The sequence below is a fragment of the Macrotis lagotis genome, chromosome 1, assembly GCF_037893015.1.
Source record: "Macrotis lagotis isolate mMagLag1 chromosome 1, bilby.v1.9.chrom.fasta, whole genome shotgun sequence".
Classification (NCBI taxonomy): domain Eukaryota; kingdom Metazoa; phylum Chordata; class Mammalia; order Peramelemorphia; family Peramelidae; genus Macrotis; species Macrotis lagotis.
Genome location: NC_133658.1, coordinates 63,970,325 through 63,995,873, shown reverse-complemented (window position 1 = coordinate 63,995,873; position 25,549 = coordinate 63,970,325). Strand labels below are relative to the sequence as shown.

The following is a 25,549-nucleotide window of genomic DNA, read 5'->3' as shown; positions in this document are numbered from 1 at the left end:
GTGCTACAATTCTGGCTTGATTTATTGTTCTGTTGACTGTCTAGACTTTAGAAAATGTTAGAAAAAAAGTTACTAAAACAGATTACATTTAAGAGTTTGTCATGGATATATTTGTTTGTTTTTGTTTTCCACAGAGATGGTTATTAGACAATTATAAGCTTATCCATGTTGGATGCAAGGATTTTCTGAAAATCTTTGGCTTTAAGGGATTCATCTCAACTAACCCTAAGACAAGTTCTAACCAGGAAGTTCATTCAGTAACCCTTAGTCCCAGTTCCCCTGCCCTTTGATCCAGTTCTTTTGAGATTTAAGACAGACTCGGGAGCTGTGTAGAGGGAAAGATGTGGCAGAAATCCCTGCTGCCCAAGGTCCTGACTTTGGGGGTCCTGGGCCTCCTGATTCAAGTCCCAGGTGAGTAGTCCTGCCAGGCTGACCTAGAGTGTGTGTGTGTGTGTGTGTGTGTGTGTGTGTCTGTGGGGTAATTTCTGGGGGGATAGGGGAGGAATCCTTTGATTTTCCCCTTGGGACTATTGGGGTTTGTGCACTGTTTTTTTCTCTAGTTCCTCTCACTGACTGTTTGAGGAGGTGGGCTGGGAGTGAAGGTTTATGGCGAGTTTTATTTCAGGGGGCCAAACTAGGTTTGCTACTGAGAAATGAATGCCTTGGCTATGCTGGTGGGGTAGAAAGGGAAAGCTGAGTCATTTTCAAGGACACTGATGTGGGTGAGGGTTGGGGGAGGGGAGAGATCTTTTTAGAGACCTGGAAACAGGATTTTTGTGAGAAAATGTGATACAGCTTATTTCTTTATTTTCTTGTTTTCTTCATTTTTAGTAAATAGTATTTTATTTTCTCCAATTACATGTAATGATACTATTCAACATTCATTTTTTATAAGTGTTGGAGTTTCAAATTTTTCATCCTTCTCTCCTTTTCATCCCCCCCCAAGATGGTGAACTATCTGATATACATTATACATATGCAATTTCTACTTTAGTCTTGCTGTGAAAGAAAAAAAACAGAACAAAAGGAAAAATTCACACACAAAAAAGTGAAAATAGAATGTTTCTTTCTACATTTAAACTCCATAATTCTTTCTCTGGATGTAGATAGCATTTTCCATCATGAGTCTTTTGGAATTGTCTTAGATCATTGTTTTGCTGACAATCATAGTTGATAACCACACAATACTATTCTTACTATGTACAGTGTTCTCCTGGTTCTGCTCATTTCACTTAGTATTAGTTCATGTGAGTCTTCTTTCTGAATCTACCTGTTCATCCTTTCTTATAGCACAATAATATTCCATTTCATTCATATACTATAACTTGTTCAGTCATTCCTCAGTTCATGGGAGTTCTCTTAATTTCCATTTCTTTGCCATCACAAAAAAAGATGCTATAAATAGTTTTGTATATGTAGGCCCCTTTCCCTTTTTATTACCTCTTTGGGATATAGACCTTAGTAGTGGTATTAGAATCAAATTGTATGGATAATCTGATTGACCTTTGGGCAAAGCTCCAAATTGCTCTCCAGAATGTTTGAATCAGTTCACCACTCCATCAACAATGCATTAGTGCCTCAGTTTTTTCCACATCCTATCCAACATTTATCATTTTCTTTTTCTGTCTTATTAGCCAATCTGTGAAGAGTTAATTAAATTTGCATTTCTCTGATCAATAGGGATTTGGAACATTTTCTATATTCTAGAGGTAGTTTTAATTTATTCATTGAAAACATCCTTTTACTATTCATTAATTGGGGATTGACTTGTATTCCTTTAAATTTTACTCAGTTCTTTATATATTTGAGAAATGAGACCTTTATCAGAAACACTAAAAATTGTTTCCATCTTTCTACTTTCCTTTTTTTAATTTTTATTTTTTTTTTAGGATTTTGCTAGGCAAATGGGGTTAAGTGGCTTTCCCAAGGCCACACAGCTAGGTAATTATGAAGTGTCTCAGACAGGATTTGAACCCAGGGACTCCTGACTCCAGGGCCAGTGCTCTATCGGCTGTGCCACCTAGCCGACCCTTTACTTTCCTTCTAATCTTATTTGTATTGGTTTTGTTTTTGCCAAACTATCTTAATTTCATATGATCAAAATTATCCATTTTGCATTTTATAATGTTCTCTGTCTCTTGTTTGGTTATAAACTCTTCCCTTTTCCATAGATCTGACAGGTAAACTATTTTTGCTCTCCTAATTTGCTTATGGTATCATACCCTTTACGTCTAAAGCATGCTCCCATTTTGATCCTACTTAGTATATAGTATGAGATGTCGGTCTTTTCCTAGATTCTGTCATTCTGTTTTTCAGTTTTCCCAGCAGATTTTGTCAAATAGTGAGTTATTATCCAAGAAGCTGGAATCTTGGGTTATTTCTTAAGGTTCATCCTCCCAGACCACTATTAATGTAGAAGAGAAACTTGACACACCCAAAATATATTAAAATCACTCCCATTTTATATTGGGCTATACTTTGATCTCCTTTGATGAAAGGGAAAAAATGAAAGAGAAGGACTAATCTTTAAGAACTTCTGACCCTAATACTTCTTATCTGGGGCCATGTGCCTCAATAGTTGGGCAATCTGTAGCTCTTGGATTCCAGGATCAAGAGCTGAAAGGAGGCTTAAGGACTTTTGAATTCAAGTCCTTTCCCCCTTAATCAAAGAGAGAAAACGGGTTTAGATAAGGGAGAAGAATTGTAACAAGTTCACACAGGCAGTAACTGGGAGAGCTGTGATTTGAGCTTCTATCCTCTGAACCCAAATTCAGTACTCTGTGTATCCAGTCTTATGACCTTCTACTCTATTAACATTTGTTGTGCTGATGTTAAAGTCATTTTTCAGTCATGTCTAACTCTTGGTGATCCCATTTAGGTTTTGTCTTTTTTTGGCAAAGATAGTGTAGTTTACTATTTCCTTTTTCAATTCATTTTATAGATAAAGAAACTGGGGTGGCTAGGTGGTGTAGTGGATAAAGCACCGGCCTTGGAGTCAGGAGTACCTGAGTTCAAATCCGGTCTCAGACACTTAATAATGACCTAGCTGTGTGGCCTTGGGCAAGCCACCTAACCCCATTTGCCTTGCAAAAAAACCTGAAAAAAAAAAAAGAAAAAGAAAAAAATAGATAAGGAAACTGAGATGTATTTGCCTATTTTTTTTAGGTTTTTTTGCAAGGCAAATGGGGTTAGGTGGCTTGCCCAAGGCCACACAGCTAGGTCATTATTAAGTGTCTGAGACCGGATTTGAACCCAGGTACTCCTGACTCCAAGGCTGGTGCTTTATTCACTATGTCACCTAGCTGCCCCCAAGGAGATTTTTAAGGGAAATGAAAAGAATCATGGCAAAATAGGAAGAGGTTTTTATTCCTATATAATGAAAAGATTCTAGTGGTGTTGGAGTAGATGGGGCATTTGAACATCAGTTCAGCCCTCTGTCCCTGAGGATCTCTTTCCCCTTTGTTTACAGGATATAATGCTGATGACCTCATCAGGACCACTGAGTCTGGACAGATCCAAGGAACACAAATCAGTATTAAGGGAATTGACAAAGGTGTCAATTTGTTCCTGGGAATTCCTTTTGCCAAACCTCCTGTGGGGGCCCTGAGGTTTTCTCCTCCACAACCAGTGGATTCATGGAGCAATGTGAGAGATGCAACTTCTCACCCACCCATGTAAGCACTTTCCTCTATCTTTTTCTTACCATTTGAGTGTACTCTACACACAGGAGACATTTGATAAATATTTGTTGAAGAAATAAATGTTCCCTCTCTCCCCCTGGGCTGTGAGGCCTCAAACAATTACTTAATGATAATAGTTCCCATTTACTTAAACTTTAAACGCTAACAGTCTTTAGAAGAATACTGTAAAGTAGCACACATATTACTATATGTAGAAAAACAAAAGGGAACAGAGATTAGAGGCAGCAAGATGAGTCGTGGATAGAATACTGGGCTTGGAGTCAAAAAAGATCTGAGCCTCAGACACGTATTAGCTGGATGACCCTGGGCAAGTCATTTAGCCCTATTTGCCTCAGTTTCCTCAGCTGTAAAATAAGCTATAGAATGAAAAGGCAAGTCACTCTTATGTTTCTCCTGAGAAAACCCCATATGGGGTCACAAAGAATCAGACACAACTGAACAACAGAAATTAAATGACTCACCTGAGTTCACAATATCAAAGCAAGAATTATATACTAATAGGGTCAGAAAGCAGGAGGGAATCTTAGAGGTGATTGAATCTGACTCCATTTTGTTGTTTAAACATTTTGATATCTTGCTTTGGACACAACTCTTACTCTCAAATCCACACTCCAGCCTACCTCCTACCCCTCCAACATAGTGTTCCTCTGGTAACAAAGAAAATCCAGCAGACACAACAGTGGCCAACAGTGTTGCTCTTGGTAAAATGCTTCTAGTCATTGCCTGTATTGTTCTACTTCTACTTCCTTTGTTCTGCATCAGTTTTTCTGAATTCCTCACATTTATCCTTTCTTACAATTCAATCACATTCATGAAATTCACATACTAATTTGTTCAACTGGTCACCTGTTAATAATATCTATTTGATTTCCAATTTTTTTTTTATTTTTAGGTAAGGCAATGGGGTTAAGTGACTTGCCCAAGGCCACACAGCTAGGTAATTATTAAGTGTCTGAGGCCGGATTTGAACTCAGGTACTCCTGACTCCAAGGCCAGTGCTTTATCCACTGTACCACTTAGCCAGCCCTCCATTTGTTTTTAATTTAAAAACTACTTTAACAATCAACAGTAAATCAAAACATTTCAATATACAATGAACAAGGGAAAAGACTGTAGCAGTTGTAAAATTTTAGCAAGTTACTGAACCTCTGCCTGCCTCAGTTTTTTTCTTCTGTAAAATGGGCATAATAATGCACTTACCTCTCAAGATTGTCATAGGGTTAAATGAGATCATGTTGTAAAATTATTTTCAAACCTCAAAGCATTATCTAAATATCAATTATTATTATTGCCATGTGATTCCACTCAGATTGGTGTTCTCTTGTGTTTTACAGGTGTTTGCAGGATGTCACTATCCTAGCAAATTTGTCAAAGGTCCTGAAATTAAACATTCCTATTACTGTCGCTTCTGAAGACTGCTTGTACCTCAATATCTATGTTCCTGACCATGCAAAAGAGGGAACCAGATTGCCAGTAAGCCATATTTTTGTGACTGGGGGAATTCTGGGGCATTAGAACTAGGTGGGACATTAGAGGTCACCCCATCCCACCAGCATCGTATAAGCCATACTCTCTAAACGTTTCTGAGAAGTCATCTTGCCTTCCCCAAAGAACTCTGGGCCAGGGAGCTCACTACTTCCCAAGATGATCCACACTATTCTTGGGCAGCAGTTCACATTATTAGCGAATGCTAGTTTCTTTGAGACTGAAATCTGCCTCCTTTTAACTTCAAGATATCCAGGTAGCACTGTGGATAGAAGAGCTGGAGTCAGGAAGACTCATTTTCCCTGAATTCAAATCTAGTCACAGACATTTTCTAACACAGTGATCCTGCGCTAGTCACTTAACCCTGTTTGCCTCAGTTTCCTCATCTACAAAATCAACTGGAGAGAGAAGTGGCAAACCACTCCGCCATCTTTGTCCCCCTCCCCACCAAAAACAAATGAGGTTATCAAGAATTGGACATGACTGAAAATGACTGAAATAACTTCAGAGAGTTAATTCCATGATTTGGAATGATTTGAATTTCTGCTAAAGTTTATTATTGCTAAAGAACAAAGCATTATGACCTTTAAAAACACTTCTTGATCCTGTCAAGATTTATCATTTCATTGCTGTAAGGAGCTTCACTGTGTGGAACTGTTGATGAAGATAGGTCCCTCTTCTGTAGCAGTCTTTTTTTTTTAAGGTTTTTGCAAGGCAAATGGGGTTAAGTGGCTTGCCCAAGGCCACACAGCTAGGTAATTATTAAGTGTCTGAGATCGGATTTGAACCCAGGTCCTCCTGACTCCAGGGCCGGTGCTTTATCCACTGCGCCACCTAGCTGCCCCTGTAGCAATCTTCTTATGTATTGAGATACTAAGTAACTTCTTTGTGGTCACATACCTCATTTGTGTCCATGGCAAAATTTGAATTCAGTCCTTCTCACTCTAAGGTTAGCTCTCTATCATCTACACCTGGCTTCTTTTCTAAAATAAATGATAATGAACAAATCTGCTTAAATGTCTTCTCCCAAAGAAGTCTTCTCTGAACCTTAACAAATCAACATTGAACTCAGTAACCATTTCTACAAACCTGGAGCCCTTCTCCTTAGTGCTAAGAAGGCAAAGAGAAATGTGTTTTCTCTCTCCTCTAACTACCTTAACCTTATTTTGGCACTAATCATATATACCTTATGGCATGTAATACAGACTAAACAGTTGTGTACGATTCTTCTTGAGACCATTTAGGGTTTTTCCCTGAAGTGGTTTACCATTTCTTTTTCCAGCTCATTTTACAGATGAGGAACTGAGACCAGGGCTAAGTGACTTGCCCAGGGCACAGCTAGTAAGAATCTGAGATTGAATATGAATTCAGAAGCCCAACGTTCTATTCACAATGCTGCCTAGTTGCCTCAATACAAACAATATCAATCTATATTATTGCTTTTGGATCCAAATCCTCTCCTTGCCGTCTGTTTGACTGAAAATACCATGAAGACAGGGACCTAATCTTTTTCAAAACATCAGAGGAAAGTTCCCAAATATAGGATTATCAGAATTGTTTTTGTAAAAAGTTTTAAGAGTTGGCAATACTTTAGGGTGTGGTAGCAAGGAACCTCCAGTCCCACAAGCTATTTGATCTGATGCTGCCATGACAACTGCAGAAGGAGCTCAAAATTCACCAAATCTAGAAGTTTTTTAGGTGTGAATTAACTAAATGTTTTACCAAATATAGCCCACGAATGATGTTATAAATATTCACATAGCCCTAGGCAGAAAAAAGGAAACTGGAGAAAATGGTCCTGAAGAGGGAAATAAGGAATGAGTTTCCATTACTTCCAGGAGACTAAATGGTACCTAGAAGGAAGGAGGGAGCAGGACTAGATGTGAGGTTGCTTGGTTTCATGGGGCAGAGAACTTTTGTACAAGAGAAACTGAGCTTGCCTCAGGCAAGATTGGATTCAGACCAACTATAATAGAAAGAATTTGATCTTATAGTTTTCTTCATTGATTGTACCCAAAGGGATTATTGTTTTTTATGGAGGGTGGGAGTAGAAATAATATAGCAGTAACCAAACCATACTACACACACACACACACACACACACACACACACACACACACACACACACTCACACACTCACACACTCACACATATAGTATAGTGAAGAAAGCATAAGATTTAGAGTGAGAATTCCTGAGGTCAAAGCACTGATCTACCACTGGATAGTCAAGTTCTCTGGACCTCTATTTCCTCATCTGTCAAATGGTGGTGCTGCACTAGGCAGTCTGTTGAATCTCTTTCAGCTTTAAAATTTATGATCCAATGATCCTCCCTGAAACAGAATTCCCAAATACATAGTCATACACACCAAGATGATCACACAAGGGAAGGAGATCAAAGGCAGGCCTGCTTGTATGAAGGGCTTCCAGTTGTTTCTGTGTGCTCAGTTATTCTCTGCAAAATGTGCCCTTGTCATCACCAGACCATATTCTGGCTTTCTTAGTGCCCAGGATTTGATCCATTTCATTTGCTCACATAGCAGCAATCTAATTCCTGATGCCCAAACATACACCCCCACAAAATTCCAACCAACCACTTGTTACATTGCATGGAGGGGAAAGAGTCCTCCCATGTAAAAGTAAAAGCCCTTCAGTTTTCTGCAATATTAGGTATGTCACTGACAAAAGAAATCAAACATTCAAAATGCCATCTTGTCATCTAAACAGTGACAATAGATCATTCTCTCATAATTTTAGATGTAGAACCATGGCCTATCCACTGAGCTAGTTGGTTCATTGGATAGAGCAATGAGTTCATATTTGGCCTCAGGTGCTCACTAGCTGTATCCATGTAGGCAAATCACCTCTTCCTTAATCCACTACAGAAGGAAATGGCAAACCACTCCAGTATCTTTGCCAAGAAAGCCCTAATTGGGTCACAAAGAGTTGGACACAACTCAACAGCAAAATTTTGCTTTTAAGGATACAATCTGATTTTTTTCCCTCTTACTGATTCTGGTTTCCTAATAGTATAAGACTAAATGACATCCCTTCCTGCCCCACCCACCTCTACAATGGAAATACAATGGTAGGGATTAAATACAGGTTTATGGGTAGAAATTGGATTAGAGAAGACAGAATCACTGAAATGGGTTTTAATCTGTTGAGACTTCTTACTATGTGAGTAACCTCTAAGAACAGCAAAAAAAGAGAAATTTACTTTGATAACTTTGTTGCTTATCTAAAAGAAATAGCTGGTTATACACAGTAGATTTATAGTTTTATGTACAATCATCTTTTTATTATATTGTTATAGAAATGCTTGTTCTATTCCATAAATTAAAATAATATTATTCCATAAAATAAAAATATCTTTTAAAAAAACAATAGAAAGCATAGCCTACTGTTTAGTAAACTAGTCTAGCAACTTATCCTGGCTTTGAGGGAGAAGTTACTACTACATAGAAAGATTCTCTGGGATACACTTGAAACACCCACAAGATGATGTGATATGGAGAGTCCACTCTATGGTCTCTATTATCTGTTGGTTCTGTGTCCCTCAGAAGGGAGTCATACCTTCTTTCCCTATTCCAGGGGGAACAGGGATCCTTTAGAAGAGACTCTTTTGCTCTGTGTGTATCTTTGACAGAAGAAGATCTCAAGTAGCTGATTCTGCCAGTAAGATTCCAAGGAGGATCTGAGCCACCTCTGAGTCAAGTCAAATGAACTCTTAACTGAGAGTAACTTTGAGCATATCCTGTCCATTCTTGATATATAGTGCCTTGAAAAATGAATTTACTCATATTAGAGCAACTCTATCACAAGTCACAAGACACAGTATTTTCCTGTTGAGCAAGGGAGCTACAGAGTCAAGTTTGGTGGGATTTACTTCTGTAAGAAAAACCTTATCTAATTCCTGTAGGTGATGGTATGGATCCATGGTGGTGGTTTCATGACAGGCTCTGCTTCCATGTATGATGGTTCAATATTGTCAGCCTCTCAGAATGTGGTAGTGGTCGCCATCCAGTACAGGCTGGGTGTCCTTGGCTTCTTCAGGTAAGATTTGACCTCAGTAAAATGTGAGTATAAGCAATTTTCCCCTGATGAGCTCCCAGATCACTGAGTAGTATTTTTCCAATTTCATTCAAGGTTAGTTTTTCAAGATTCATCCATTTGTAAATTTATGAGTTCCATGTGTACATTCATGTTTATCATCTTTACATTTTAGTCATGTTGTGAAAGAGGAATTAGAACTAAGGGGAAAGAAAAAAATGTGAAAGAAAGGAAAAGCATAAAGGAAGTTTTAAAAAGTGAACATAATCTGCTTTACATTCAGACTCCATAGATTTTTCTTTCTGAATATGAATGGCATTGTCCATAGCAAGTCTCTGGAAATCGGTATGCACTAGGAGTCCTTCAGGTGGGAGAATCCAAGAGTTGTCTTACCAATTTACATCTGGAAAACAATAACAAATAGAATTTATAAAGTCCTTTAAGGTTTGCAAAGCAATATATAAATATTGTCCTGTTTTATCCTTGCACCAACTCTGAGAGATACAGCCATTTTTATTCCCATTTTACAGATGAGTTTATTGAGGCAGAGATCTAAGTGAGTAGCCTAAGGTATAGCTAGCAGATGAAGACTGATTTTGCTAGATCTAGGTCCAGTAGTCTATCCACTGTATCATCTAGCACTGGATGAGATGTCTTTAAATCTCATAATCCTGTGAACCCAATATTCTTGTTCAGAATTCTCAAATTTTGCCCAATATCTGACTTTTCAGCACTGGAGATGCATATGCATCTGGCAACTGGGGTTTCCTGGATCAAGTGGCTGCCCTGAAGTGGGTCCAGAAGAACATTGCCCACTTTGGAGGAGATCCTGGCCTTGTGACTATCTTTGGCGAGTCCGCAGGGGGAATAAGTGTTTCCTCACATGTAGGTGGTAAAGAAATGAGCCTAAAGGGAGCCTCTTGTAGCCAAACCCAAGGCCTAATCTCATGGACCTGAAGTTTTCTTCCTCTTATTCTTATCTTATCCTCTCCCCTCTCTGAACCATTGCGGGTGATGACTTCTTTCCCTAAGGTTGGCACCTGCCCATGCCTTTCATCTGGAGATTCTACTCTACTCCCCTGCCTTAGCCCCAACTGATTATTTAGGTCCTTTTTATTTTACTGGAGAAGATTTATGAACAACTTCAAATAAGAGCAAAACAAATATATGGGGTAATGATGAAATAATTTAAGGTCCAATGGATCCCAGATTTCATCACTGAGGGCACTTCTAACCCTATTCAGAAGCTGTCTGCACTTTCCCAGGTAGTCTTTGTGATTAGCTGGGGCAGTACATTTGTTCTCTCCAGGCTTTGCCGATGAGCATCTGAGAGTTTAGTATGGCTGGGCTTCACATGTCAAGTTCATCAGGGTGCTTAGGGGCAAAGATCTTTTGGTTTGGTAACCCTCTCTCCTCCCCAAGGACTTTGCACACCACTGGCAAAGCCTCAGGCTGTGATAAGGCACAGGAGGAAGACCTCAATATGAGTGGCAGTAGGGGTGAACTGTTGAATTTAAAGTCATTTGATCCAAACAACATCCTGAGCTTTCTCCTAATCAATAAACAAACAAACAATAATCAATGTGAGGAGGCAGGGCATAAGACTATTGCTAGATTATAGATAAGGCATAGCATAAGGCATCTTGCCATACCTTGATATTGAACCACTCAGAGAGTTCTGAACCTTGGCCAAGGCTACTTTGCCCTCTTTTCTGTCCAACTATCTTATAGATCTGGCTATGCCAAAGGGTTCAAAAACCAGGGTCCCATAGAGAGACAACTGTGACTGTCCTATATGGTTAGCTCAGGGGTATGGCAGGGTGAAGAAGAGGCCTGGCTTTAAGACTCAGTCTATTCTGTCTCTGCTAAACCAGAGTGTCTAGGTCTCCCCATGACTGCTTCCTTTTCTTCTCTGATGTGGTTTACTTCCTCAGATCCTGTCCCCCATGTCCAAAGGCTTGTTCCACAGAGCAATCATGGAGAGCGGTGTGGCCATCCTCCCTGGCTTGATTTCTTCCAGCCCAGAAATAACTACAAATGTAAGTTCCTTGTCTTTTGACCTTTATAATCATTTTTTATCCTTCCTTAAGCTTATTGACCTTCCAACTCCATGACCCATCCCATTGACCTCCCAACTCCCCTGGGTATAAGAAAGTACATTGGAATGCTATTGAGTGTTCAAGCTGAAAGTTTCCATAGAGATCATCTAGTCCAATCCCCTCATTTTAGAGAGAAGGAAACTGAGGCACAGAGAGGGAAGAAATGATTGTGTAGCAGAATTAGATGTTCTGGATTTAATTCCTCTCTCTTCTTCTTACTAAGCATATGATTTTAGTTGTCAATTCCAGTTTTGCTGCCTGTTTCTTCCACTGTAAAAATGGGCTAGATTAGATGGTTTTTAAAGTCCCTTCTAGCTTCAGATTCTATTTTCTGACACCCCAGGAAGAGTTCCTCAAGGGTTCCCAAGTGCAGATTAGACAAAATGATCTGTGAAGGCCCTCCTACCTCTATAGTTCTGTCATTCTGTGACTTGTCCAAGTTCACACAATGATTTGGTGATTGAGAACCAGAACTGAGATTTCTGAGCCAATTTCAGAGGTCTTTTATTATATCAGACTCCATTGTGTTTCCTTTATAGACATTTAGGTCTTTTCTCTTTGAGAGCAGGGATTGTAAACTCTTTGGGAGCAGGGATTATAACCTGTCCTTGTCATGCACATCAGCTGACACTGGCACCCTGTATACTTACATTCATGATTGGGAGACTCATCCCCTTAGGCAGCTGGATAGGTTCCAGCTTGGTCTCTTTTTCACCATTACTGTATCATCACCTATAGATTCTTTGCTAGATTATTGATGAGTATGATAAGATTCCTCTATTATGATATATAGGGATATTATATTATGATATATATTATATACATTATGTTATATCATATCATATCATACCATATTATATCATATATCCTGTTCTGTTCTGATCCGTTATATTATATATAGGAGTTCCTCTTGGAGAATAACAACTCTTTGTGGGTATCTCTTTGCAGGTTCTTGCCAATCTGTCTGCTTGTGAGAGACACAGCTCTGCCTCCATAGTTCAATGCCTTAAGAGCAAATCTGAAGGGGAGATCCTGGCCATTAACAAGGTATGTAAGCTGAGAAATAAGAGTTTTAGTACCAACAAGAGCTGCCAAAACAACTTAGGGTCCTGTTGGAGACCCAACCTTGATGCCATTTCTTCCTCCTTTGGTAGGGATTGAGATGAAGATCTTGGGAATGTCACACTCTCAGTCTCACATGAGGATCTTAGACTAGATGATCAGGGTCTTTCTAATACTGACCTTCTGTTTTCTAGGATCTCTTCTATGTCCAGCATTATATGCTCCAAACATTTTTATTTGCTAAGGTCCCATCCCTTCCACTCTGGCAATATTATGAACTAAGAATCCTTCTAACATTCCTCTTCCTCCTCCTCTTCCTCTTCCTCCTCTTCTTCCTCTTCCTTCTCCTCTTCCTCTTCTTCCTCTTCCTCCTCTTCTTCCTCTTCCTCCTCTTCTTTTTTTTTTTTTTGCAAGGCAAACGGGGTTAAAGTGACTTGCCCAAGGCCACACAGCTAGGTAATTATTAAGTGTCTGAGACCAGATTTGAACCCAGGTACTCCTGACTCCAGGGCTGGTGCTCTATCCACTGTGCCACCTAGCCACCCCTTCTTCCTCCTCCTCCTCCTCCTCCTTCTTTTCTTCTTCTTCTTCCCCAAGTGCTCTTCTAAAGTATTTTCCAGCTCCAAATCTACAACTTCTGAATATCCTTTGCCAAAGCAACTATAAGGTCTAGTTTAATGCTGACCACAGCAGATACTAAGGAGATGGGAAAAAAGATTTCTGACTCTCAGTGAAATTCAAGCCTAGAATGCAGCTTATTGAACAATTTTTGTGACTCTATGCCTCATATTACTTTCCTGTATGCCCTCTGTCAGCCAAACTCATCTGTCCTCAGGGTTCTAAATATTCTATATATTCTCCTACCTCTGTGCCTTTCTTTACTCATTCTTATATCTATAAAATCCTTCCTTCTTATTATCATACTGGTTTATGAAGTGCCTTTCTCATACCAATCCATGTGGTATTCCCATTTTATAGATTCCCATTTATGGATGAGACCTCATCCATACTCAGATATCTACTAGCTGTGTGACCTTGGCCAAATCTCATTTAACTTCTGTTTGCTTTACTCTGCCAAAGAAGGAAATGGCTAAAAATTACAGATTTTTTGCCAAGAAACTCCCATGGACAGTATGGTCCATGGGATAGTGAAGACTTGGACACAATTGAAGGACAACAACAACAAACCTCTGAGGAGAATAGAGATGATGATTTTCCCACCTATCCGATATCACACAAGAAATACACATTAGACCTGGGATTCAAGGCCAAGTGTCTCCCAGTTCTTAATCTGGTCTTTTCTCTCCATCCCTGATGCCTCTCATGGCCTCCCTTTGCTGAATTCTTCCCCATCCTTTAACCCCCCTTTAAGAAGACGATAATTTTGTCCATTGCACTCATTTTGTAGGGAAGGAAATTGAAATCCAGAGATAAAAAATTTGCCTAAAGTAGAATCCAGATCTATTGACTTTGAGGCCAGTGCTCTTCTTTTGGTTATTCCAGAAGCATTGAAGGAACTTCCATGTCTGGTTTGGGGAGACAAAATGTTTAGATAAGAGATGGGTTCATGGAGCTCTCCTTCTTAAGGGAAAAGAGTTTATGCCATAAACAGATAACAAAAACTGAGTATAGGGGGGAAACACAAGCACATTCAATGGAGGAAGGAAAGGGTCCTTCTGGTTGCTATATCAGAGAAAACTTTATGGAAGATGGGACAGTTAAACTGATTCTTGAAGGAAATAAAGAATTTCAGCAGCTAGCCATGTGAACCAAAGTGAGCCAAGGCAAAAAAGTAAGAAAATATGGTTGAGCTCCAGTGGAGAGCTGGGAATCCATTTTCAGTGAAACATAATGTAGGTCAGAGTCCGGGTAGTATCAGATAATGTTGGAAAGGTAGAGTGATCAAAAATTAGGATGGGGCAAAAGAGAATACACCCTGAAATGTTGGAGGTTTCCCTTTGGGTGTTGGGGAACCATGGAATTTTTTTAATGCAGTGGAATATCATGAGATGAAGAAGGGGTATGTGTATGTGTGTGTGTGAGGGTGCAGTTTGGAGACTGTTGCAGGAGTTCAGATAAGTAAGGGGACAGTCCTGGAGTCAGGAAGACCTAAGTTCAAATCTGTCTTGAGACACTAGCTTATATGATCCTGACCAAGTCATTTTGCCTCTAAAAAATAAAAAAGTTTCCAGGTAAGTGATCAAATGTGTCTGAAATAGGAAAGTAATGATGAGAATGATGAGAAAGTGATACATGGAAGGAAGATTGTAGAGATAGCATTGCCTTTTTAAATTATTTTTTCCTTCTTCTTTCTATAGCATTTCAAGATAATCCCTGGGGTAGTTGATGGACAGTTCCTCCCCAAAAATCCTGAAGAGCTTCTGGCTGCAAGAGAGTTCCACCCGGTCCCTTCCATCATTGGTATCAACAACCATGAATATGGTTGGCTTATTCCTTCTGTAAGATTCTAGGATTTTCTATTCTGTGCCACTTTCTTTCTGATCTTTTTTGATTTTTCTCTAAAGAGTCATAGACTTTTTTCAGAGTAGGACAGGACCTTGGTAACCATGGAGTCTCTCCCAGAGTTGAAGGAGAATCTCTTCTAGATATTACTAGATAAATGAACCTGTAGCCAGTGCTTGAGGACCTTCAAGGAGGGAAGAACCTACTACATCCTGAGGATGCTCCTGCTATTTTCAGACAGATCTTACTATTCTATGGGGTACCATTACATCAAGTCAAAATTTACTTCTTTTTCAACTTCTATTTGCTGTATCTAGTTCTACCCCTAGAACAATAGCACACATTATATGCTTCTACATTATATGACTATCCACAGAGAGTTAAAGACAATTATCACTTCTCTACTTTCCTTAAGATTTTTCTTTGATTGGTTAAGCAAATTCCTTCAAGCCCTGTATGGCAAGAACATTCATCTTCTCTATTTTCTGCCTCAAATGTGATACCCAGAACTGAAAAGAAGATTCCAGATACAGATAATTCCTTCCATATTAGATTAGGGATGCAGTGCAGTTCTGATCTGGAAAATCCATGTAAAACTTTTTGGCCTCCTCACCTTCTACCAGAGAAGGTCTTAATTATTTTAGTATTAAAATATAAAATATGTTCATTTTTTTACAACACCATATATCTACATCTACATCTATATATGCATTTCTGCATGAGTTTCTAAACTTTTCCTGTGACTTCTACTGGCCTTTGTTTATTATCTGTGGATCCTGCAACACTCCCCTTAAATTTCCATTTAATTTTTTTAGCATTTAGAAGATTTTATTTTACATTAATTTTTTAAAGTTAATAGTATTTTATTTTCCAATTACATGTAAAGTTAGTTCTGAACGTTCATTTTTGTAAAATCTTGAGCTCCAAATTTTCTCCCTCCTTTTCTTCTCTCCCCTTCTCCCCCCAAAAGCAAGTAATCTTATATAGGTACAATCATGTGAAACATATTTCCATATTGTAGCAACATTACTTAGGTTGTGAAAGAAGAATTGGAACAAAAGGGAAAAAACCATGAGAAAGAAAAAACAAAAAACAAACTTAAAAAAATGAAAATAGTATGCTTTGGTCTTCATTCAGATTCTATAGTTCTTTCTCTGAATGTGGATGGTGTTTTCCATCCCAAGTCTTTTGAAATTGTCTTTAATCATTGTATTGATTAGAAGAACTAAGTCTATTTTCATTGATCACCATACAATGTTACTGTTACTGTGCACAATGTTTTCCTAGCTTCTCATTTAATTTCTTATGCCTACCCATAAGGTATCAAAACTGTGATGAGAAAGTCACAATATAGAAGGGATAACTGTCATCTCCCCAGGGCAGAGTACAAAGGGACTATTATGTCCTTATTCTTGGAATCTGTACTTCTCTTTTTTGCTTGTTTGTTTGTTTGTTTGTTTATCTTTCAAAGCAATGGGGTTAAGTGACTGCCCAAGATCACACAGTGGCTAATTATTAAGTGTCTAAGATCTGATTTGAACTCAGGTCCTCCTGACTCTAGGGCTGGTGCTCTATCCAATGCATGGCTTGGCAGCCCGAGCTATTCTCCTCTTAACACAAGACATGTTGCCATATTACCCTGTTGACTCCTTATGGGCTTGTAGTTTACCAAAACCCTAGCTCTTTTTAAAAAAAAAAAATTGCTATTTAACAATGTCTCCCTCGCCTTGAGATTGTAACAATTTTTAAAAATTCTAACTGTAAGACTTTGTTCCCATTAAATTTTATCCTGGTGGTTATGATTCAATATTCTAGCTTGTCAGGTCCTTTTTTTGGGATCCTCACTCCACGTTGTTAGCTGTCCATCCTGACTGACTTTGTGTTATCTGTAAATTTGCCTTTTCTAAAGTCAGAAAAGTTATCCTGCACAGGCTTCCTTGGAAAAGTAAGAATCGATTCAGCCTTTGCTATTTTCTCTGTAGACCACTCACTTCATTGACAAATCTACATAGAAATATAGGAAAAGAAACCCAAGCCAGTTCTAGTTCCCCTATGGGTCACATATCCTCTATAAGCTTCTTTATTTTGATTTTTTTATTTAAATTTTTAAAAAATTTTGGAGACAATTGGGATTAAGTGACTTGTCCACTGTCACACTGGGTCAAATTTGAACTCAGGTCCCATGCTTAATCTCCTGCATCACCTTGTTTCCCCAATTCTCTTTATTCTTCATTTAAGAAGAATACAATTGATGTTAATATAGCACTTTATAAGGGGCAGCTAGGTGGCAGGCAGTGGATAAAGCATCAGCCCTGGAGTCAGGAGTACCTGGGTTCAAATCCGGGCTCAGACACTTAATAATTACCTAGCTGTGTGGCCTTGGGCAAGCCACTTAACCTCATTTGCTTTGCAAAATCCCCCCCCAAAAATATAGCACTTTATAGTTTACCAAAAACTACTTTCATAGTACCCACTGACAGGTGGAGACCACTAAAATGTTTAATCCCATTTTGTAAAATAGAGAATTGAGGGTTCCAGAAAGGAAATGATTTAATTCAAGTCAAGCAGCAGAGATTATTGTCTGGGCCTCCTGATATGAGACCAAGTCTTTTTCCTATGGACTTCTGTTCATCATATCTAAAGACCATTGCATCTATATTAATTTTATATATGAAATGATATTGATAACCATTTGTTGACTGCCTCCTAAATCATATGTTTAAGTCAGTCTATAATAAAAATAGGATTCAACAGCATCATTTCCAGCATAATGTATTATATTACGCATTAGTCATTGTCTAAGGCTACTGTACTGTTTATTATAAATTGGGCATCACCCACCATTTTGCTGGCAATTTTGCAAAATATCTTGAGAATTCATCAGTGTTTATGGAATATTATTTAGTAATCATTAAAGAAATCTATGATACTAGTTACTCCTTAAAGGAGAAAGTGACTTCCTTGGATTAGATTTGTTTAAAAAGTACACAAATTTTATAAAGTTCTCAAGATCGTTTATAGTGCACCATTTTTCTCTATACAGGAAATGGGCACACCTGGATTTAAGGAAAACATGGACAAAGAAAGTATCCAATCAATACTGCTGAGTCCATTGATGGTAAGATAACGTTATTCAAGCTTTTAAAAATAAGCTACTACTATGTAGCAAACGCTGGACTAGACAACAGGAACAAAATGAAATAGTCCCTGCCCTCAAGAAACTTACATTATATGAGGGGGATAACCCCACCATAAAGAGATAGATGGAAAATATACACAAAGCAAATCTTGGTGGAGGGGGGAGAAACCAAGAATGATGTTCTGGAGAAGTATTGTTTGAGCTGAGTCTTGCCAATGCAAAGGCATGGAGGTGGGAGATGACATGTAAACTGTGAGGTTGATATAACCTCACATAGATCATGGAGTGTGAGCAGAGTAATAACATATAATAAGAATGGATGGAACCAAGCACTAAATACCAAACAGAAGAGTTTATATACTAGGAGTAATGGGAAATCAATTTATTTAGAATTTATTTAATTGAGGAAGGAGAGTGAAATAGTCAGATCTGTGCTTGGAAAATCATTTTGGTAGATGACTGGAGGAAAAATTGTAGTGGGGAGAGATGTGAGGCACAGGGGCCAACTAAAAGGCTATTGAAACAATCTAGGAGAGAGCCAGTGAAGATCCTTTCACCTTCTGACTTTTTTTCTTTCATAGTCACAGAGTTGGAAGGGATCTTGGAGACCCCCATTTAGTTCTTTCCTTGAGCCCTATGTCCCTTCCATACTATCCCCAACAAGTAACCATGATGGGGAGGTGGTAAAAGGATCTAATGAGACCCAGAACCCATAAATAGCTGGCAAACTTGTATGAGCTTATTCCTTGTGGTTTAATTGATGAGCCATATCTGACTCTTTGTTACCCTTTTTGAGTGTTTTCTTGGCAAAGATACTGGAGTAGTTTGCCATTTCTTTCTCCAGCTCATTTTACAGATGAAGAACTGATGAAAACAAGATTAAGTAACTTATCCAGGGTCACATAACTAACACATGTCAGAGGTCCTCTTGGTTCTAGGGCTAGTGCTTTCTCCATTGCATCACCTAATACCTCGCTTATTCCTTACAATCAATTCCCAAACAAGTCACTGCCAGGTAAGTTCATTTTTCCGTTACTCTGTCTTCCTGGATCTCCTACAGGGTATTCCTCCTAAGATTGGGCATTTGATGCTGGAAGAGTATTTAAGAGATATTGAGAAACCTGAAGAATATCGAGCTCAATTCCAGGAAATGATGGGGGATTGGATCTTTGTTATCCCTGCCCTCAAAGTGGCCAAATATCAACATGGTGAGTGTGGATGGCTTTGCCCATTTCAGAATCAATGTAAGAATGTCTCATCTCTGGGGCAGTGTATGTATGTCACAAGGAAGCTCCTGCTTCTGGCTTTGCTATCATTCCTCCAGACTGGATAAATCCCCTCATCCCTCTTCTTCTTTTTCCCTCCTACCCCCACCTAACCTTTGTCGCGGTGAGCTAAGTCACTTATCTCTACAACAGTAACAACAAATAATAGTAATAATTAATAGTTAAAAATAATAATCCACATTTCTCTAAGCAAATGTTTTTGACTTTTTTTTTGTGGGCATACATCATGGACCCCTTTGGCAGTATAGGAAAAGTTATAGATTCCTTCCTTCCAGAATCATGTTTTTAAATGTATAAAATAAAATACTGTCTTGCCCCAAAAATCTTCCTACAGTGGAATAATTCAAGGGTCCATAAACCCGGAATCCAATATAATACTAAAGAAAGAGGCTGGGGAGCTCCGGATTTATTAAACAGTTTTTATAGTTTATAGATTATATAGTTTAATAATCAAGATGGGATATTCGCTTAGGGCAATGTGAATATCCAGGGCAATGACTAGACAGTATATTGGAATTCCTGCAAAGACCCCCCAAAACCCTTGTGGTAATTACAGAAATCAGACAAAGGGAGGAGGAGTTATAGAGTATGTTAGTGAAGACTGGGTGATATTTTGGTGTTTATTCTGCTTATCACTGGGCTCAGGTTCCAGTCATTTGGATGCCATGTCAGTACTATTCTGACTAGAGTCCTAGCTTTCAAGTCTTATATTGGTCACTTTGGTCAGGCCTTAGTCAATGTGTTTTCTTTTGAGTTATATTAATCTTGATTTACATTATTCATAGCTTTCACTGATAGGGACTTTTTCCTTACTATTCATTATGACTTTCACTGATAGAAACTTTTGCTAGGAAGTCCACATTATTCCTGGCTTAAGGGGTCCACATTGTGACTTCTACCAACAGGGATGGCACAAATACATAGGATAGAAAACCAATCATATTGAAATTCAGTTATCAAAGTGCTCAAAAAAATTCAGGAAGCCTTGCTGGACTATATTTCGTTCATTATCCCCCTTGATTTTCACAACAACCTCAAATCAGTGGATAGAGAATCTGACTCAGAGACAGGAAAACCTGAGTTCAAATCCAGACTCAGACACTGTCTAGCTGTGTGATTTTGAATAAGTCATTTGATTTGTTTTCCTCAGCTTCTTCAATTATAAGATGGGAATAATGGCAGCACCATTGTTACAGGGTTGTTGTGAAGCTCCAATAAGATAATATTCGTAAAGCATTTAGCAGTGTCTGGCACAAAGTAGTTGCTGTATAAATGCTTATTCACAGAGCAGCTAGGTGGCACCATAGTGGATAGAATGTTGGGCCTGGAGTCAGAAAGACTAGTCTTCCTGAGTTCAAATCCAGCCTCAGACACTTACTGTGTGACCCTTGGCAAGTCACTTAATTCTTTTTACCTCAGTTTCTTCATTTGTAAAATGAACTGGAGAAAGAAATGGCAAACCACTTTAGTTTCTCTGCTAAGACTCCCTAAATGGAGTCACAAAGAGTGGATGCAAATAAACAACAAATACTTAGTCCCTATCCCTTCCCTTCTCATGGGGTAGATAGACCAAAGATTATTATGTTCACCTGGTAGTTGAAAGAAAGATTCCCCTAAAGTTCCATAGGTGGTCAGTGGCAGAGTCAGGGTTCCAACCTGTTATGTCCCTGTTAGACTAGCTGCTCAGAAAGTATTAGCTAGCTGATCCTTACCCAGGTGAACACTGAAAGGGTGGGAGACAAGGGAGACAAGTTCTCCTTAAAGTTCTCCCTAAAAGGGGCGGCTAGGTGGCACAGTGGATAGAGCACCGGCCCTGGAGTCAGGAGTACCTGGGTGCAAATCTGGTCTCAGACACTTAATAATTACCTAGCTGTGTGGCCTTGGGCAAGCCACTTAACCCCATTTACCTTGCAAAAAAAAAAAAAACAAACCTAAAAAAAAAAACTAAAAAAGTTCTCCCTAAAGTTTTCCTAGTTTTCCAAGATCTCCATTTATTAATCCAAATACAAGTACCTAAATATCCTCCCCAATCCCTGTTCCACTCCCACTCCTATGGCACTCTCCAATCAACCAGTGGAACAGTGCTCCAGTGCTCGAGGACACCAGGTGATGAAAATTTACAGTACTCCCACACACACACACACAACAGTCCCTTACACCAACCCCAGCATTTTTCCTGCCTCATAGTAACTCTATGGGTTTTGTTGTTGTTGTTTTTAATTTAGTTTTTAATGTTTATACTTTCAACATTTAACCATTTGCAAATTTATGAGTTAAACATTTTTCTTCCTCCCTTCCCTTGGTGGTGAACAGTTTGGTAAAAGTTTACATGTACATTTGTGTTTAACATATTTACATATTAATCTTTTTTTTTTGTAAGAGGAATAAGGATTAAGGGAAAGGAAAGAAAACCATGAGATAGGAAGGAAAAACATAAGAGAAGTTTTAAAAAAGTGAACATAGTGAACACATTCAGGTTCCATGGGGTTTTTTTTACACCCGCCACCCCAGATGTGGATGGTATTATCCATAACAGGTCTCACACGGTTGCTGGACAGTATTTGTTAAGAGTCTGCCCTTTAGGACCTTGCCTATTGTAGAAAATAACAGCCAACTGTTAGGGGGTTGCCAGGTGTCATTGACCCCCACTCCAAAGGAAGAAATTAAGGTCTACCTTGTTTTGAATGTGTTGATAACCATGGGCATTTTTCATGCATGTCTAGGTCCCAGCTCTCCAGTCTACTTTTATGAATTTCAACACCGACCAAGCATATTTAAGGACAGCAAGCCAGATTTTGTGAAAGCAGACCATGGTGATGAACTGCATTTTGTCTTTGGAACACCTCGTAAGTAATGGAGGCTGGATGGGACTGGGAAGCCATGGCTCAGGGTAGGGGGCAGAAGGGGCAGAATCAGCAGAATCCCTGGGGCTTTGGTCTATCATCACCAATATCTATCTTACTCTGACATCAAAATAAAAAATAAAGCCTTAATGTTTTCCACAAAGCACCTTCCCATACACTAACTCATTTACTAATGATAATAACAATTAAACATAGCTTCTGTTTATACACTGATTAAAAGATTACCAAGGGCTTTGTATATGTGAGTCTTCCTTGATAGATTCACAATAGCTGGGTGAAGTAGGTGTTGCTATGATTCCCATTTTTCAGATGAAGAAACTGAGTCTGAGAAAATTGACTCTTGGTTAGGGATTGTTATACTGTTTTACTTAAGAGAAAACAAAAGTTCAAAGAATGGAAGAGATTTATTTAATATCACAATAGTTAGCAGGTTGAACCCCAAATCCAATATTCTTTCTGACCTCCCAGGTTCCCTTAGTAAGTACTGAATAGGGGCCCAATTTCCACTTGGTTAACTTGTGATTGGAGATTAAGATGACAGCCTTTAAAGTCCCTTAACTCAATCTGCTTGTTCAGATAAATTGAATCAAGTGTTCACTTCACGCAGTTTACATGATTAAGCACATCCAATATGTAGAGTCCTTCCTCTGTTCAACTCAAGGGAAGACACAAAAATAAATAAGATGCAGTCTCTGGCTTTCTGGAGTTTTCTACCCAGAATGGAAGATGAAACATGAACACACAAAAACACATTTCCATGGATCTGTGACTTCACCAACATCCTCATCATCATCTCTGGTGTAGACCCTAATCTATCTCATCCTCTCATCATCTCATCCTATAAGATTCTTGCCCTTATGTTCCCAAAAAGCCTCCACAGCAGATGTGTCCAATGTGCTAGAAGCCTTCTTCTCTCCTTCCCTTCTATTCCTTCCTTCCTTTTCTTCCTTCTTCCTTTCCTTTTTTGTTTCTCCCTTTTCTCCAATTATTCTTGATTCATTTTCTCTACCAGTGTATCCAATTACTGATTGTTGGACAAAACATTTAGCAATCTTTGAAGTTACTGTTTGTAGATGGTCCCAAATATGTGTATTGGGAAGTCTTCTTTCCCTATATTTACCTCCTTTCTACTGTCCTGCCAGAACTGGAAATCTATTTTATACATTTATCTGTTTCATAACTTGTCATGACCAATGAATTCATTATCTTATGACCCAGCTGCTGCTGCCCCAGGCAGGGATCTTGAATGACAGGCATTGTCTGGGACGATCTGTTACCAGAGTTTGTAGCTTAAAATAACAATGATGATGATCAGAAATAATGTTTATAATAATCATTCCCTTATTATAATTATATATAATAAAATATTCAATTCTATAATTATGTTACAATATATAACTATTATATGCAATAATTTGTTATATTATAGCATATAATAATATAAATATAATATAATAATGATGGCTAGCATTTATCACTTTTACAGGTTTTGTAAAGTGCTCTATTATAAATTATAAATTATAAATATTATCTATTTTTTTCCTTCACCCTCCCAACAACCTTGGAGCACAGTGTTATGCAAGTTGTTTAAACAAAGAAAGGAAGGCAGATGTGTCTTCCTGATTTTCAGTCCAAATGTACCACTGTTGTTTGGGCAGGGGGAAGAGACTATGTTATGGAGTCAGAGTAAGCCAACAGAAGCCCTGGAAGGTATTCTGGGAGAGGAGCAATACAAAAGAAACTATTGAAGGAAGTTAAATTCACTGGCCAAAGCAGGATTGACCAGGGAAACCTAAAGAACCTGTGGTTGGGGCTGGGGACTGGAGGAAAGGAGGCTTTTAGGTTTGCATTTTGACCTTATGCAACATGTTTCTTTTGCTATTCCTAGTTCAAGGCGAGGCAACAGAAGAGGAAAAAATCCTGAGTCACAGGATCATGAGCTACTGGGCTACCTTTGCCCGTAATGGGTGAGAAAGCTTCCCCTTGGTCTCCAGATGGTTTCCCTTTAGTGTATTGCTTGTTCCTAGTAACATAAAGGTTTTCTAATTACATGAAGTTCCCTGGTTGAAATTTATTCAGGTGAAAAAAAGTTAACTTAAACTAGTGGAAGGTCTGGTGAACAAGCATACTTCCTCAAGTTCATTGGGGAGTAGGGGGAGGTGTTGCTCTGGCAGACTTACCCTAGACATGGGCATTTTGAAAGTTATTTAAGAAAGATCAGCAATTATCTTAGTTCACACCATCACCCTTGAGTCTCATGACTTCTCTTCCCCTTTGGGAAATATTAGATCAGGTGTTATGGCAAGAATCTTGGGATTTGGAGTCTAGTGCTGTTTTGTTCCATTCTTTGTGACCTCCTTTTACCATTTTCTTGGCAGAGATGCTGAATTGGTTTGTCAATTCCTTCTCAGACCATTTGACAGATGAGGAAACTGAGGCAGAGTGAAGTCACTTGCCCAGAATCACTGAGGCTAGATTTGAACTCAGGTCTTCTGCCTCTAAGTTCTGGACTCTATCCATAGCCCCACCTGTTGTTGAATGATTTTAGTCATGTTCAGCACTTTGTAATCCCATTTGGGGTTGTCTTAGCAAAGATACAGGAGTGGTTTGTGGTTTGCCATTTTCTTCTCTAACTCATTGTATAGATGAAGAAACAGAGGCAAACAGAGTGAAATGACTAGCCTAGGGTCATAATCTAGTAAAGGTCTGAGACTGGATTTGAACTCAGGTCTTCCTGACTCCAGGCCCCTAACTGCCCCAATGAAATGGAGTTCAATAATATGAGTTCAAATCCTGGCTGGGCTACTTATTCTCTATGTGAATTCTTTCATTCTTTGGGTCTCCCACCTCAGATACATTAGAAAGGCACAACATGAAATACTGCTTAAAGATAAGTAAACAATTCTCTCTGTGGATTGCCAACTGATTGCTACCCTGGAGTTCCTTCCTTGGCAAACTGAGATGATGGTGACTTGCTAGACTTGCCATTGTCATAACACCTTTCCTTTCTAAATGTTTGGTTTCCTCCCCCAGGGATCCAAATGGTGCAGACCTTTTGCACTGGCCTGTCTATGACCAGAAGGAAGAATACCTTCAGCTCAATCTGCAGTTGTCTGTGGGAAAGAACCTGAAGAAGGATAAGTTGGAGTTCTGGACTAAGACTGTGCCTCAGAAGATGAAGGAATCACAGATCTCAGAAGAAGAGCTCCGGGTGGAGTTGTGATCCCTAAGCATAATTATCCCTTCTTACAATTGTCACAGACCAATAACACCAATATCTCATTTCCTTTGAGTACTTCCTCAATCTCAACTAAAATATATTTCAGTTTTGAGTGAAATATTTTGATTCTCACTCATTATTGCTATTGGAAAAGATTTTAAATGATATTCAGAAGGAA

The 25,549-nt window shown here is 38.8% G+C and overlaps 1 protein-coding gene across 1 annotated transcript; it reads left to right on the top strand.

The window, feature by feature from the left end:
* CES2 (carboxylesterase 2) lies at window positions 1–25,549 on the top strand. Its single transcript, XM_074202905.1, has 13 exons — window positions 1–411; window positions 3,470–3,674; window positions 5,036–5,174; window positions 9,108–9,241; window positions 9,970–10,123; window positions 11,173–11,277; window positions 12,286–12,384; window positions 14,718–14,858; window positions 17,906–17,980; window positions 19,062–19,209; window positions 22,011–22,133; window positions 24,040–24,118; window positions 25,185–25,549. Exons 1-13 carry the CDS (start codon window positions 342–344, stop codon window positions 25,372–25,374), a joined length of 1,662 nt encoding a protein of 553 aa, XP_074059006.1. The 5' UTR covers window positions 1–341; the 3' UTR covers window positions 25,375–25,549.